The sequence below is a fragment of the Gigantopelta aegis genome, chromosome 5, assembly GCF_016097555.1.
Source record: "Gigantopelta aegis isolate Gae_Host chromosome 5, Gae_host_genome, whole genome shotgun sequence".
In the NCBI taxonomy this organism is placed as follows: Eukaryota; Metazoa; Mollusca; class Gastropoda; order Neomphalida; family Peltospiridae; genus Gigantopelta; species Gigantopelta aegis.
Window position 1 is genome coordinate 4,820,588 of NC_054703.1, and position 17,119 is coordinate 4,837,706.

General features: G+C 36.4%; 1 protein-coding gene across 1 annotated transcript in view; it reads left to right on the top strand.

Moving 5' to 3' along the window:
- LOC121373848 (indian hedgehog protein-like) overlaps positions 1-17,119 on the top strand; it is a 67,122-nt gene that overhangs the window by 23,888 nt on the left and 26,115 nt on the right. Inside the window, exons 6-7 of the mRNA XM_041500622.1 lie at positions 13,737-13,809; positions 16,720-16,914. Coding sequence (XP_041356556.1) covers positions 13,737-13,809; positions 16,720-16,914 — 268 coding nt within the window. The remainder of the gene's footprint in view (positions 1-13,736; positions 13,810-16,719; positions 16,915-17,119) is intronic.

The window sequence follows — 17,119 nt, forward strand, 5'->3', positions numbered from 1 at the left end:
GTTAGGAACACTAGGGTAAGCTAGGCACTGGAGGGTAAGTTAAGCACTGGAAGGTACGTTAGGCACTGTAGGGTAAGTTAGGCACTGAAGGAAAGTTAGGCACTGGAGGGTAAGTTAGACACTGGAGGGTAAATTAGGCACTGGAGGGTAAGTTAGGTACTGGAGGGTAAGTTAGGCACAGGAAGGTAAGTCAGGCACTGGGGGGTAATTCAGGCACTGGAAGGTAAGTTAGGTACTGGAGGGTAAGTTAGGTACTGGAGGGTACGTTAGGTACTGGAAGGTAAGTTAGGTACTGGAGGGTAAGTTTGGCACTGGAAGACACGTTAGGTACTCAAGGGTAAGTTAGGTACTGGAGGGTAAGTTAGATACTGGAAGGTAAATTAGGTACTGGAAAGTAAGTTAGGTACTGGATATAAGTTAGGTACTGGAGGGTAAGTTAGGTACTGGAGGGTAAGTTAGGTACTGGAAGGTAAGTTAGGTACTGGATATAAGTTAGGTACTGGAGGGTAAGTTAGGTACTGGAAGGTAAGTTAGGCACTGGAGGGTAAGTTAGGCACTGGAGGGTAAGTTAGGTACTGGAAGGTAAGTTAGGTACTGGAGGGTGAGTTAGGTACTGGAAGGTAAGTTAGGTACTGGAGGGTAAGTTAGGTACTGGAGGGTAAGTTAGGTACTGGAGGGTAAGTTAGGTACTGGAGGGTAAGTTAGGTACTGGAAGGTAAGTTAGGTACTGGAAGGTAAGTTAGGTACTGGAGGGTAAGTTAGGTACTGGAGGGTAAGTTAGGTACTGGAAGGTAAGTTAGGTACTGGATATAAGTTAGGCACTGGAAGGTAAGTTAGGCACTGGAGGGTAAGTTAGGTACTGGAAGGTAAGTTAGGCACTGGAGGGTAAGTTAGGTACTGGAGGGTAAGTTAGGTACTGGAAGGTAAGTTAGGTACTGGAAGGTAAGTTAGGTACTGGAGGGTAAGTTAGGTACTGGAAGGTAAGTTAGGTACTGGAAGGTAAGTTAGGCACTGGAGGGTAAGTTAAGCACTGGAAGGTACGTTAGGCACTGTAGGGTAAGTTAGGCACTGAAGGAAAGTTAGGCACTGGAGGGTAAGTTAGACACTGGAGGGTAAATTAGGCACTGGAGGGTAAATTAGTCACTGGAGGGTAAGTCAGGCACTGTAGGGTAAGTTAGGCACTGAAGGATAGTTAGGCACAGGAAGGTAAGTCTGGCACTGGGGGGTAATTCAGGCACTGGAAGGTAAGTTAGGTACTGGAGGGTAAGTTAGGTACTGGAGGGTACGTTAGGTACTGGAAGGTAAGTTAGGTACTGGAGGGTAAGTTTGGCACTGGAAGACACGTTAGGTACTCTAGGGTAAGTTAGGTACTGGAGGGTAAGTTAGATACTGGAAGGTAAATTAGGTACTGGAAAGTAGGTACTGGATATAAGTTAGGTACTGGAGGGTAAGTTAGGTACTGGAAGGTAAGTTAGGTACTGGATATAAGTTAGGTTCTGGAGGGTAAGTTAGGTACTGGAAAGTAAGTTAGGTACTGGATATAAGTTAGGTTCTGGAGGGTAAGTTAGGTACTGGAGGGTAAGTTAGGTACTGGAAGGTAAGTTAGGTACTGGATATAAGTTAGGTACTGGAGGGTAAGTTAGGTACTGGAGGGTAAGTTAGGTACTGGAAGGTAAGTTAGGTACTGGAGGGTAAGTTAGGTACTGGAGGGTAAGTTAGGCACTGGAGGGTAAGTTAGGCACTGGAGGGTAAGTTAGGCACTGGAGGGTAAGTTAGGTACTGGAAGGTAAGTTAGGTACTGGAAGGTAAGTTAGGCACTGGAGGGTAAGTTAGGTACTGGAAGGTAAGTTAGGTACTGGAGGGTAAGTTAGGTACTGGAAGGTAAGTTAGGGTAAGTTAGGTACTGGAGGGTAAGTTAGGTACTGGAGGGTAAGTTAGGTACTGGATGGTAAGTTAGGCACTGGAGGGTAAGTTAGGCACTGGGAGGTAAGTTAGGCAGTGTATGGTAAGTTAGTCACTGGAGGGTATGTTAGGCACTGGGATTTAAGTTAGATACTGGAGGGTAAGTTAGGTACTGGAGGGTAAGTTAGGCTCTGGGAGGTAAGTTAGGCACTGGAGGGTAAGTTAGGTACTGGAGGGTAAGTTAGGTTCTGGAGGGTAAGTTAGGCACTGGGAGGTAAGTTAGGTACTGGAGGGTAAGTTAGGTACTGGAGGGTAAGCTAGGTACTGGAGGGTAAGTTAGGTACTGGAGGGTCAGTTAGGCACTGGGAGGTAAGTTAGGTACCGGGAGGTAAGTTAGGTACTGGAGGGTAAGTTAGGCACTGGAGGGTAAGTTAGACCTGGCAGTATCGTAACATGGCTCGAACTTCGCAGTTTTTGCCTAAGAAATTCATGTTGGACTACCAGATTCCTGGTCTGTAATCAGATGGGCTACTAGAGTTTTTACACCGATAAACTGGGTCTACACTCACAATAGAAGGTAAATTTGACAATGTCTAAGCTCTGCCATACAAATATCAGTGTAAATTAGACCAGAAATGCTCGCCTTTCTTTAATAAAAAAGAGGTAACGCCTATGACGTCATTCTACTGTTGAGTTTATCTTTCTATCGTGGGGTCCAAAAAGGGAAACAACTCAGATTAAACCACAGTAGAGAGGCAACACACTGCATATTCAGTCCTGTATGTAGGAATCAACCCTATTTTTCCACCATCATTATTGGAGTTGGTCGCCTTTCAATATTGAATCACCTATAAATCAAATCAACCCTATTTCTCCACCATCATTACTGGAGTTGGCCGCCATTCAATATTGAATCACCTATAAGTCAAATCAACCCTATTTCTCCACCATCATTACTGGAGTTGGCCGCCTTTCAATATTGAATCACCTATAAGTCAAATCAACCCTATTTCTCCACCATCATTACTGGAGTTGGTCGCCATTCAATATTGAATCACCTATAAGTCAAATCAACCCTATTTCTCCACCATCATTACTGGAGTTGGAAGCCTTTCAATATTGAATCACCTATAAGTCAAATCAACCCTATTTCTCCACCATCATCATTGGAAGTGGCCGCCTTTCAATATTGCATAAATTAACAGTCAAATCAGTGGTGATGCCCACAAAATACAATAAATCAAATGATAACTCTTTTCTGTGGAATTATATCCGTCGCCTCTACACATTGGCTGAAATAGCAGTATGTTCTTTTAATTTGAAGTGTAAATCTCATTTGCTTTCTGTTTATGCTGCACAGCAAAGAACAAAATATACTGACTAAAAAACACCGAACATATAGTCCGATCCAACCGCGTTGAACATTGGCTTTTGTAAATTAGTTCTGTTTGATTTAATATACAACGAACAGTTCTTGAAAAACAAAACCCCAACTTCCACCCCACCTCCCCCCAAAAAAACCCAACCCCCAAAAAACAAAAAAAAAAAAACAACAACACCCCCCCCCCCCCCCAAAAAAAAAAAAAACCCCAAAAAAAAACAAAACCCACATGACAAACAAGGAAAACGAAAAACAAAACCCAAAAGACACACACACTATTTTGTGTGTTCAGTTGAAAAAACAATAGGTTAAGAAGTTCAGAATAAATAACAAAAATGTGTAGTACATAAGATGATATGAAACTGACCACAGATATCATATATGACTATTGTTCTGGACTATTACCTGAACATAACAGTAGTGACAAGGAGAGCAAATACACGACTGAATTATTCCAAATTACGTTGAACATTGTTATTGTTATTAACCGAAAATTATAACATGGAGTTGATAGTACACAGCGTGAATTTGATATTAGATAGCATGAAGTTGATAGTACATAGCATGACGTTGATAGTACATAGCATGAGGTTGATAGTACATGGCATGAAGTCGATATTACATAGTGTGAAGTTAATATTACATAGTGTGAAGTTGATATTACATGCCATTAAGTTGATATTACATAACATGAAGTTGATATTACATAGCATGAAGTTGATATTACATAGCATGGAGTTGATATTACATAGCATGGAGTTGATATTACATAACATGTAATTGATATTACATAACATGAAGTTGATATTACATAACATGAAGAGTTAATGTGACATAGCATGAAGTTGAGATGACATAACATGAAGTTGGTATTACATAGCATGAATTTGATATGACATAGCATGAAGTTTATATTACATTGCATGACGCTGTGCTGACAGCTCTACAACATACAATGGTCCACTGAAACATCGCATGCAACTTGAATTTTGCCAGAGGTCGATGTGTCATAGAGTTATGAAGCTAGAAAAGTATGCCACTTACTATTAAATAAATCACCAAACAAAATAGTGTGATGGTCACATGACAAAGCGAGTGTTGACAGTAATATGTGAATGCATGTCACCACAGATGTATGTGTTTGAACGTCCTTTTCTAGTTTTGATTGAGTGAACTAGTCTGGGAGTGGCGGTCAATAAGAACATTTTCCATCAAGAGATCTTCTCGGGAGTGATTGTCCTTCCTTCTATAGACAATGCACTAGATACATAGAGATTCATGGAATCAACCACTATTTTGACAAATTACCATTCGACTGAATTTTGCTGCAGGCTTGATTGCGATGAACATTCAGATTGTAGAGTATTTGTGTAGCTAAGCAGTGCTATGATCACACAAACTGTCTGGTACGTGATCTAGTTCAAATGTTTATCATTAAACTTCCGTACAACTTAACGTCATCTCATTGGTCCAGCCGTAACAACGCGAGTTTGTTCATTTTTCGATGAAGGTAAAAATTACATCGTCAGGGAACGTCATATCTGATGACGTCATTTTATATGGGAAGTTGTCTTACTGAGTGTTATTGGTTATGGATAAAACAAATAATTCGAAATAAAGTATTACATTTTAGTGTTAATTTATTATTAGCCTGTATGATTCAAATTTAATTACAAATATTGTCTGTTATTTCTTTTACGTTCATCTGGGTATGAACAACAAAAAACAATCATCCGCAAACTTATGCGAGAACAGCTTTGCCGATTCACACAGTTTGCGGATGATTTTTTAAAACTCATACCCCGATAAAGGTAAAAGAAATAGCAGACAATCCTTAAATTGTTTTCCTTTTCGTTTAAATCGGACGAAGCATTAAAGGCGCAGACATTAGTTTCAACCCGTAAAAGTGGAAAATAAGTTCAGTTTTTCTACAAACCTGTAACTCACCTGGATAAACTTACAACAGACTGAAACAAGAGTCTGTGACGTTGAAACTGTGAACTACCCTTCAAGATAGACTAGCACTCGACGTTCGTGCATTTTTAAAAATACGAAAAATTCATTTTATCATATTAAAACACCTGAATGACCAGAAACACTTCGTATTTACGGAAATAGATAATCTAAACAATAAAATCTAAGCAGTGTCTAATTTCAGTGATAAAAACTGACTCTCATACTAAAAAATATGTCGTAGTGTTTAAAAACTAGGGTCTATCACTTTAAATATGTTGTAGTGTTTAAAAACTAGGGTCTGTCACTTTAAATATGTCGTAGTGTTTAAAAACTAGGGTCTGTCACTTTAAATATGTCGTAGTGTTTAAAAACTAGGGTCTGTCACTTTAAATATGTCGTAGTGTTTAAAAACTAGAGTCTGTCACTTTAAATATGTCGTAGTGTTTAAAAACTAGGGTCTGTCACTTTAAATATGTCGTAGTGTTTAAAAACTAGGGTCTGTCACTTTAAATATGTCGTAGTGTTTGAAAACTAGGGTCTGTCACTTTAAATATGTCGTAGTGTTTAAAAACTAGAGTCTGTCACTTTAAATATGTCGTAGTGTTTAAAAACTAGGGTCTGTCACTTTAAATATGTCGTAGTGTTTAAAAACTAGGGTCTGTCACTTTAAATATGTCGTAGTGTTTAAAAACTAGAGTCTGTCACACTTTAAATATTCGTTTAAAAACTAGGGTCTGTCACTTTAAATAGTGTAGTGTTTAAAAACTAGAGTCTGTCACTTTAAATATGTCGTAGTGTTTAAAAACTAGGGTCTGTCACTTTAAATATGTCGTAGTGTTTAAAAACTAGGGTCTGTCACTTTAAATATGTCGTAGTGTTTAAAAACTAGGGTCTGTCACTTTAAATATGTCGTAGTGTTTAAAAACTAGAGTCTGTCACTTTAAATATGTCGTAGTGTTTAAAAACTAGGGTCTGTCACTTTAAATATGTCGTAGTGTTTAAAAACTAGAGTCTGTCACTTTAAATATGTCGTAGTGTTTAAAAACTAGAGTCTGTCACTTTAAATATGTCGTAGTGTTTAAAAACTAGGGTCTGTCACTTTAAATATGTCGTAGTGTTTAAAAACTAGGGTCTGTCACTTTAAATATGTCGTAGTGTTTAAAAACTAGAGTCTGTCACTTTAAATATGTCGTAGTGTTTAAAAACTAGGGTCTGTCACTTTAAATATGTCGTAGTGTCTCACTTTAAATATTTAAAAACTAGGGTCTGTCACTTTAAATATGTCGTAGTGTTTAAAAACTAGGGTCTGTCACTTTAAATATGTCGTAGTGTTTAAAAACTAGGGTCTGTCACTTTAAATATGTCGTAGTGTTTAAAAACTAGGGTCTGTCACTTTAAATATGTCGTAGTGTTTAAAAACTAGGGTCTGTCACTTTAAATATGTCGTAGTGTTTAAAAACTAGGGTCTGCCACTTTAAATATGTCGTAGTGTTTAAAAACTAGGGTCTGTCACTTTAAATATGTCGTAGTGTTTAGAAACTAGGGTCTGTCACTTTAAATATGTCGTAGTGTTTAAAAACTAGGGTCTGTCACTTTAAATATGTCGTAGTGTTTAAAAACTAGGGTCTGTCACTTTAAATATGTCGTAGTGTTTAAAAACTAGGGTCTGTCACTTTAAATATGTCGTAGTGTTTAAAAACTAGGGTCTGTCACTTTAAATATGTCGTAGTGTTTAAAAACTAGAGTCTGTCACTTTAAATATGTCGTAGTGTTTAAAAACTAGGGTCTGTCACTTTAAATATGTCGTAGTGTTTAAAAACTAGAGTCTGTCACTTTAAATATGTCGTAGTGTTTAAAAACTAGGGTCTGTCACTTTAAATATGTCGTAGTGTTTAAAAACTAGGGTCTGTCACTTTAAATATGTCGTAGTGTTTAAAAACTAGGGTCTGTCACTTTAAATATGTCGTAGTGTTTAAAAACTAGGGTCTGTCACTTTAAATATGTCGTAGTGTTTAAAAACTAGGGTCTGTCACTTTAAATATGTCGTAGTGTTTAAAAACTAGGTCTGTCACTTTAAATATGTCGTAGTGTTTAAAAACTAGGGTCTGTCACTTTAAATATGTCGTAGTGTTTAAAAACTAGGGTCTGTCACTTTAAATATGTCGTAGTGTTTAAAAACTAGGGTCTGTCACTTTAAATATGTCGTAGTGTTTAAAAACTAGGGTCTGTCACTTTAAATATGTCGTAGTGTTAAAAACTAGGGTCTGTCAGGGTCTGTCACTTTAAATATGTCGTAGTGTTTAAAAACTAGAGTCTGTCACTTTAAATATGTGTAGTGTTTAAAAACTAGGGTCTGTCAAAACTAGTGTTTCTGTCACTTTAAATATGTCGTAGTGTTTAAAAACTAGGGTCTGTCACTTTAAATATGTCGTAGTGTTAAAAACTAGGGTCTGTCACTTTAAATATGTCGTAGTGTTTAAAAACTAGGGTCTGTCACTTTAAATATGTCGTAGTGTTTAAAAACTAGGGTCTGTCACTTTAAATATGTCGTAGTGTTTAAAAACTAGGGTCTGTCACTTTAAATATGTCGTAGTGTTTAAAAACTAGGGTCTGTCACTTTAAATATGTCGTAGTGGTCTGTCACTTTAAATATGTCGTAGTGTTTAAAAACTAGGGTCTGTCACTTTAAATATGTCGTAGTGTTTACTAGGGTCTGTCACTTTAAAAACTAGGGTCTGTCACTTTAAATATGTCGTAGTGTTTAAAAACTAGGGTCTGTCACTTTAAATATGTCGTAGTGTTTAAAAACTAGGGTCTGTCACTTTAAATATGTCGTAGTGTTTAAAAACTAGGGTCTGTCACTTTAAATATGTCGTAGTGTTTAAAAACTAGGGTCTGTCACTTTAAATATGTCGTAGTGTTTAAAAACTAGAGTCTGTCACTTTAAATATGTCGTAGTGTTTAAAAACTAGGGTCTGTCACTTTAAATATGTCGTAGTGTTTAAAAACTAGGGTCTGTCACTTTAAAAATATGTCGTAGTGTTTAAAAACTAGGGTCTGTCACTTTAAATATGTCGTAGTGTTTAAAAACTGTCTGTCACTTTAGTGTTTAAAAACTAGGGTCTGTCACTTTAAATATGTCGTAGTGTTTAAAAACTAGGGTCTGTCACTTTAAATATGTCGTAGTGTTTAAAAACTAGGGTCTGTCACTTTAAATAGTAGTTTAAAAACTAGGGTCTGTCACTTTAAATATGTCGTAGTGTTTAAAAACTAGAGTCTGTCACTTTAAATATGTCGTAGTGTTTAAAAACTAGGGTCTGTCACTTTAAATATGTCGTAGTGTTTAAAAACTAGGGTCTGTCACTTTAAATATGTCGTAGTGTTTAAAAACTAGAGTCTGTCACTTTAAATATGTCACTTTAAATATAGTGTTTAAAAACTAGGGTCTGTCACTTTAAATATGTCGTAGTGTTTAAAAACTAGGGTCTGTCACTTTAAATATGTCGTAGTGTTTAAAAACTAGGGTCTGTCACTTTAAATATGTCGTAGTGTTTAAAAACTAGGGTCTGTCACTTTAAATATGTCGTAGTGTTTAAAAACTAGGGTCTGTCACTTTAAATATGTCGTAGTGTTTAAAAACTAGGGTCTGTCACTTTAAATATGTCGTAGTGTTTAAAAACTAGGGTCTGTCACTTTAAATATGTCGTAGTGTTTAAAAACTAGGGTCTGTCACTTTAAATATGTCGTAGTGTTTAAAAACTAGGGTCTGTCACTTTAAATATGTCGTAGTGTTTAAAAACTAGGGTCTGTCACTTTAAATATGTCGTAGTGTTTAAAAACTAGGGTCTGTCACTTTAAATATGTCGTAGTGTTTAAAAACTAGGGTCTGTCACTTTAAATATGTCGTAGTGTTTAAAAACTAGAGTCTGTCACTTTAAATATGTCGTAGTGTTTAAAAACTAGGGTCTGTCACTTTAAATATGTCGTAGTGTTTAAAAACTAGGGTCTGTCACTTTAAATATGTCGTAGTGTTTAAAAACTAGGGTCTGTCACTTTAAATATGTCGTAGTGTTTAAAAACTAGGGTCTGTCACTTTAAATATGTCGTAGTGTTTAAAAACTAGTCTGTCTGTCGTAGTGTTTAAAAACTAGAGTTTCACTTTAAATATGTCGTAGTGTTTAAAAACTAGGGTCTCACTTTAAATATGTCGTAGTGTTTAAAAACTAGGGTCTGTCACTTTAAATATGTCGTAGTGTTTAAAAACTAGGGTCTGTCACTTTAAATATGTCGTAGTGTTTAAAAACTAGGGTCTGTCACTTTAAATATGTCGTCACTTTAAATATGTCGTAGTGTTTAAAAACTAGGGTCTGTCACTTTAAATAATCGTAGTGTTTAAAAACTAGGGTCTGTCACTTTAAATATAGTGTTTAAAAACTAGGGTCTGTCACTTTAAATATGTCGTAGTGTTTAAAAACTATGTCTGTCACTTTAAATATGTCGTAGTGTTTAAAAACTAGGGTCTGTCACTTTAAATATGTCGTAGTGTTTAAAAACTAGGGTCTGTCACTTTAAATATGTCGTAGTGTTTAAAAACTAGGGTCTGTCACTTTAAATATGTCGTAGTGTTTAAAAACTAGGGTCTGTCACTTTAAATATGTCGTAGTGTTTAAAAACTAGGGTCTGTCACTTTAAAATGTCTTTAAATAGTGTTTAAAAACTAGGGTCTGTCACTTTAAATATGTCGTAGTGTTTAAAAACTAGGGTCTGTCACTTTAAATATGTCGTAGTGTTTAAAAACTAGTCACTTTAAATATGTCGTAGTGTCTGTCACTTTAAATATGTCGTAGTGTTTAAAAACTAGGGTCTGTCACTTTAAATATGTCGTAGTGTTTAAAAACTAGGGTCTGTCACTTTAAATATGTCGTAGTGTTTAAAAACTAGGGTCTGTCACTTTAAATATGTCGTAGTGTTTAAAAACTGTCTGTCACTTTAAATATGTCGTAGTGTTTAAAAACTAGGGTCTGTCACTTTAAATATGTCGTAGTGTTTAAAAACTAGGGTCTGTCACTTTAAATATGTCGTAGTGTTTAAAAACTAGGGTCTGTCACTTTAAATATGTCGTAGTGTCACTTTAAAAACTAGTGGTCTGTCACTTTAAATATGTCGTAGTGTTTAAAAACTAGGGTCTGTCACTTTAAATATGTCGTAGTGTTTAAAAACTAGGGTCTGTCACTTTAAATATGTCGTAGTGTTTAAAAACTAGGGTCTATGTCGTAGTGTTTAAAAACTAGGGTCTGTCACTTTAAATATGTCGTAGTGTTTAAAAACTAGGGTCTGTCACTTTAAATATGTCGTAGTGTTTAAAAACTATGTCGTAGTTTAAAAACTAGAGTCTGTCACTTTAAATATGTCGTAGTGTTTAAAAACTAGGGTCTGTCACTTTAAATATGTCGTAGTGTTTAAAAACTAGAGTCTGTCACTTTAAATATGTCGTAGTGTTTAAAAACTAGGGTCTGTCACTTTAAATATGTCGTAGTGTTTAAAAACTAGAGTCTGTCACTTTAAATATGTCGTAGTGTTTAAAAACTAGAGTCTGTCACTTTAAATACTGTCGTAGTGTTTAAAAACTAGGGTCTGTCACTTTAAATATGTCGTAGTGTTTAAAAACTAGGGTCTGTCACTTTAAATCTGTCGTAGTGTTTAAAAACTAGAGTCTGTCACTTTAAATATGTCGTAGTGTTTAAAAACTAGGGTCTGTCACTTTAAATATGTCGTAGTGTTTAAAAACTAGGGTCTGTCACTTTAAATATGTCGTAGTGTTTAAAAACTAGGGTCTGTCACTTTAAATATGTCGTAGTGTTTAAAAACTAGGGTCTGTCACTTTAAATATGTCGTAGTGTTTAAAAACTAGGGTCTGTCACTTTAAATATGTCGTAGTGTTTAAAAACTAGGGTCTGTCACTTTAAATATGTCGTAGTGTTTAAAAACTAGGGTCTGTCACTTTAAATATGTCGTAGTGTTTAAAAACTAGGGTCCGTCACTTTAAATATGTCGTAGTGTTTAAAAACTAGAGTCTGTCACTTTAAATATGTCGTGTTTAAAAACTAGGGTCTGTCACTTTAAATATGTTGTAGTGTTTAAAAACTAGTGTCTGTCACTTTAAATATGTCGTAGTGTTTAAAAACTAGGGTCTGTCACTTTAAATATGTCGTAGTGTTTAAAAACTAGGGTCTGTCACTTTAAATATGTCGTAGTGTTTAAAAACTAGGGTCTGTCACTTTAAATATGTCGTAGTGTTTAAAAACTAGGGTCTGTCACTTTAAATATGTCGTAGTGTTTAAAAACTAGGGTCTGTCACTTTAAATATGTCGTAGTGTTTAAAAACTAGGGTCTGTCACTTTAAATATGTCGTAGTGTTTAAAAACTAGGGTCTGTCACTTTAAATATGTCGTAGTGTTTAAAAACTAGGGTCTGTCACTTTAAATATGTCGTAGTGTTTAAAAACTAGGGTCTGTCACTTTAAATATGTCGTAGTGTTTAAAAACTAGGGTCTGTCACTTTAAATATGTCGTAGTGTTTAAAAACTAGTGTTTAAAAACTAGGGTCTGTCACTTTAAATATGTCGTAGTGTTTAAAAACTAGGGTCTGTCACTTTAAATATGTCGTAGTGTTTAAAAACTAGGGTCTGTCACTTTAAATATGTCGTAGTGTTTAAAAACTAGGGTCTGTCACTTTAAATATGTCGTAGTGTTTAAAAACTAGGGTCTGTCACTTTAAATATGTCGTAGTGTTTAAAAACTAGGGTCTGTCACTTTAAATATGTCGTAGTGTTTAAAAACTAGGGTCTGTCACTTTAAATATGTCGTAGTGTTTAAAAACTAGGGTCTGTCACTTTAAATATGTCGTAGTGTTTAAAAACTAGGGTCTGTCACTTTAAATATGTCGTAGTGTTTAAAAACTAGGGTCTGTCACTTTAAATATGTCGTGTTTAAAAACTAGAGTCTGTCACTTTAAATATGTCGTAGTGTTTAGAAACTAGAGTCTGTCACTTTAAATATGTCGTAGTGTTTAAAAACTAGGGTCTGTCACTTTAAATATGTCGTAGTGTTTAAAAACTAGGGTCTCGTAGTGTTTAAAAACTAGGGTCTGTCACTTTAAATATGTCGTAGTGTTTAAAAACTAGGGTCTGTCACTTTAAATATGTCGTAGTGTTTAAAAACTAGGGTCTGTCACTTTAAATATGTCGTAGTGTTTAAAAACTAGAGTCTGTCACTTTAAATATGTCGTAGTGTTTAAAAACTAGAGTCTGTCACTTTAAATATGTCGTAGTGTTTAAAAACTAGGGTCTGTCACTTTAAATATGTCGTAGTGTTTAAAAACTAGGGTCTGTCACTTTAAATATGTCGTAGTGTTTAAAAACTAGGGTCTGTCACTTTAAATATGTCGTAGTGTTTAAAAACTAGAGTCTGTCACTTTAAATATGTCGTAGTGTTTAAAAACTAGGGTCTGTCACTTTAAATATGTCGTAGTGTTTAAAAACTAGGGTCTGTCACTTTAAATATGTCGTAGTGTTTAAAAACTAGGGTCTGTCACTTTAAATATGTCGTAGTGTTTAAAAACTAGGGTCTGTCACTTTAAATATGTCGTAGTGTTTAAAAACTAGGGTCTGTCACTTTAAATATGTCGTAGTGTTTAAAAACTAGTGTCTGTCACTTTAAATATGTCGTAGTGTTTAAAAACTAGGGTCTGTCACTTTAAATATGTCGTAGTGTTTAAAAACTAGGGTCTGTCACTTTAAATATGTCGTAGTGTTTAAAAACTAGAGTCTGTCACTTTAAATATGTCGTAGTGTTTAAAAACTAGGGTCTGTCACTTTAAATATGTCGTAGTGTTTAAAAACTAGGGTCTGTCACTTTAAATATGTCGTAGTGTTTAAAAACTAGGGTCTGTCACTTTAAATATGTCGTAGTGTTTAAAAACTAGGGTCCGTCACTTTAAATATGTCGTAGTGTTTAAAAACTAGGGTCCGTCACTTTAAATATGTCGTAGTGTTTAAAAACTAGAGTCTGTCACTTTAAATATGTCGTAGTGTTTAAAAACTAGAGTCCGTCACTTTAAATATGTCGTAGTGTTTAAAAACTAGGGTCTGTCACTTTAAATATGTCGTAGTGTTTAAAAACTTGGGTCTGTCACTTTAAATATGTCGTAGTGTTTAAAAACTAGGGTCTGTCACTTTAAATATGTCGTAGTGTTTAAAAACTAGGTTTAAAAACTAGTGTTTAAAAACTAGGGTCCGTCACTTTAAATCTGTCATAGTGTTTAAAAATTAGCGTCTGTCACTTTAAATACCAGGCTGCGAACCCAGTACCTACCAACCTCATGTCTTATGACATAACCACGACACCACCGGGGCCGGCAGTACCCAGTGGGTGGGTGGGTGTATCTGATAGTTGATGAAGTGCATAATTTGAAAACAAAATATTATTTTACTGAATAGGTGTCAATCGTACATCGGAGCCACGCGCTTCGCAGAACAACCACTATATCTCGGACGAGGATGTTTTCGAATGGTAAGTATATACAGTGAAACCTCTCAAAACCGGACCCTCTGTAAACCGGAATTCCCTCAAAACAGACGTTTTTATGGTCCCTTTTTAAATATATGTGCAGAAGAGAACATCTCTAAACCGGAGACCTCTTAAAACTGGACGTTTTACTTGGTCTCGAGGGTGTCCGGTTTAGAGGGGTTTCACTGTATTAAGCTAAGCATGTCCAATGATGCATTCATGATATTGTTCGTTGATTCACATAAATTCAAAATGGCTGCCAAACATAACATTTCAAAGGGAGCAAACGCTGCGTTTATTTATCTAATGTATCCAGCAGCTAAGTAAAATAGCCACTTTTTTACATTCAATAGCCGATGCCTCTGACACACCTGCCCATCGAGCTATTTCTCGTTCCATCCAATGCACCACGACTGGTAAATCAAAGGCCATGATATGTGCTATCCTGTCTATGGGATAGTGCATATAAAATATCCCTTATTGCTAATCGAAAACGGTAGCCCATGAAGTGGCGACAGCGAGTGTCCTTAACCATATGTCCGACGCTATATAACCGTAAATAAAATGTGCGTCATTAAATAAACCATTTCCTTCCTGACACACCCATTGGTGAGAACACCATTCGTTATTTTTGATAACACATACTTGTTAACACATGTACGTTTGTTAACAATTTAAAGACAATCGACTGACTGCTCCTAATGTATGACCAGGTCAACAATGCCATACCATCCAATGAAAAAACAGCACGGTCGAAGTGGATTACTCTGTGACGTATAGTTGACTTAACAATTTTTTGTTTTAGAAAGGGGCCGTGTTGCATGAGCTAGGCTACCTTTCAGTATCACACACATGTGTGTTTTTAGTGTGTGTTACCGTAAATAATGAATGAAACTTTAACTTTTAGTAGGGGGTCGTGTTGCATGAGGTAGGCTACCTTTCAGTATCACACACATGTGTGTTTTAGAGTGTGTTACCGTAAATAATGAATGAAACTTTAAGTTTTAGTAGGGGGTCGTGTTGCATGAGCTAGGTTACCTTTCAGTATCACACATATGTGTGTTTTAGTGTGTGTTACCGTAAATAATGAATGAAACTTTAAGTTTTAGTAGGGGGTCGTGTTGCATGAGCTAGGCTACCTTTCAGTATCACACACATGTGTGTTTTAGTGTGTGTTACCGTAAATAATGAATGAAACTTTAACTTTTAATAGAGGGTCGTGTTGCATGAGCTAGGCTACCTTTCAGTATCACACACATGTGTGTTTTTAGTGTGTGTTACCGTAAATAATGAATGAAACTTTAAGTTTTAGTAGGGGGTCGTGTTGCATGAGCTAGGCTACCTTTCAGTATCACACATATGTGTGTTTTAGTGTGTGTTACCGTAAATAATGAATGAAACTTTAAGTTTTAGTAGGGGGTCGTGTTGCATGAGCTAGGCTACCTTTCAGTATCACACACATGTGTGTTTTAGTGTGTGTTACCGTAAATAATGAATGAAAGTTTAACTTTTAATAGAGGGTCGTGTTGCATGAGCTAGGCTACCTTTCAGTATCACACACATGTGTGTTTTTAGTGTGTGTTACCGTAAATAATGAATAAAACTTTAACTTTTAGTAGGGGGTCGTGTTGCATGAGCTAGGCTACCTTTCAGTATCACACGCATGTGTGTTTTTAGTGTGTTACCGTAAATAATGAATGAAACTTTAAGTTTTAGTTGGGGGTCGTGTTGCATGAACTAGGCTACCTTTCAGTATCACACACATGTGTGTTTTAGTGTGTGTTACCGTAAATAATGAATGAAACTTTAAGTTTTAGTAGGGGGTCGTGTTGCATGAGCTAGGCTACCTTTCAGTATCACACACGTGTTTGTTTTAGTGTGTGTTACCGTAAATAATGAATGAAACTTTAAGTTTTAGTAGGGGGTCGTGTTGCATGAGCTAGGCTACCTTTCAGTATCACACACGTGTGTGTTTTAGTGTGTGTTACCGTAAATAATGAATGAAACTTTAAGTTTTAGTAGGGGGTCGTGTTGCATGAGCTAGGCTACCTTTCAGTATCACAGACGTGTGTGTTTTAGTGTGTGTTACCGTAAATAATGAATGAAACTTTAAGTTTTAGTAGAGGGTCGTGTTGCATCAGCTAGGCTACCTTTCAGTATCACACGCATGTGCGTTTTAGTGTGTGTTACCGTAAATAATGAATGAAACTTTAAGTTTTAGTAGGGGGTCGTGTTGCATGAGCTAGGCTACCTTTCAGTATCACAGACGTGTGTGTTTTAGTGTGTGTTACCGTAAATAATGAATGAAACTTTAAGTTTTAGTAGAGGGTCGTGTTGCATCAGCTAGGCTACCTTTCAGTATCACACGCATGTGCGTTTTAGTGTGTGTTACCGTAAATAATGAATGAAACTTTAAGTTTTAGTAGGGGGTCGTGTTGCATGAGGTGGGCTACGTTTCACTATCACACACGTGTGTGTGTTTTTCTATGTGTTTCCGTAAATAATGTATGAATTTTTAAGTTTTAGAAGGGGGTTGTGTTTCATGAGCTAAGCTACGTTTCAGTATCACACATATGTGTGTTTTGGTGCGTGTTACCGTAAATAATGAATGAAACTTTAACTTTTAACTGTTCTAGAAAGGGGTCGTGTTTCGTGAGCTATGGTACGTTTCAGTATCACACATATGTGTGTTTTGATATGTGTTTCCGTAAATAATGAATCTTTAAGTTTTAGAAAGGGATCGTGTAGGTAGGTAGGTAGGTAGGTAACTAGTTTAACGTGCTCATATACCACTAGGGTTTCGAACACGCCAGTGGTCGTGCTGCATGAGCTAGTCTACGTTTCAGTATCACAGACATGTGTGTTTTTGTGTGTGCCACCGTAAATAATGAATGGCACTTTTAACTGTTTTAGAAAGGGATCGTGTTGCATGAGCTTGGTCACGTTTTGGGACTGTTACATGAACACAGTCGCCCTGATCGGGACAAATACGTCAACGTCACTGTGGACGTTTGGGATAAATATTACACAGAGTATGTCAAAGCGAGTTGGAAGAACGTGCTGACTTTCGGCCTGCCATACGACTACTTGAGCGTGATGCACTATAAGGTGATTTTCATTTCGTTTCAATTAGCCCATACACTAGTAGATAAAACGACTGTAGTCTGGTATCAATCCCCGTCGGAGGGGCGAAACGTAGCCCAGTGGTGAAGCGTTCACTTGATGCGCGGTCGGTCTGGGGTCGATCCCCGTCGGTGGGCCCATTGGGTTATTTTTCGCTCCAGCCAGTGCACCACGACCGGTATATCAAAGG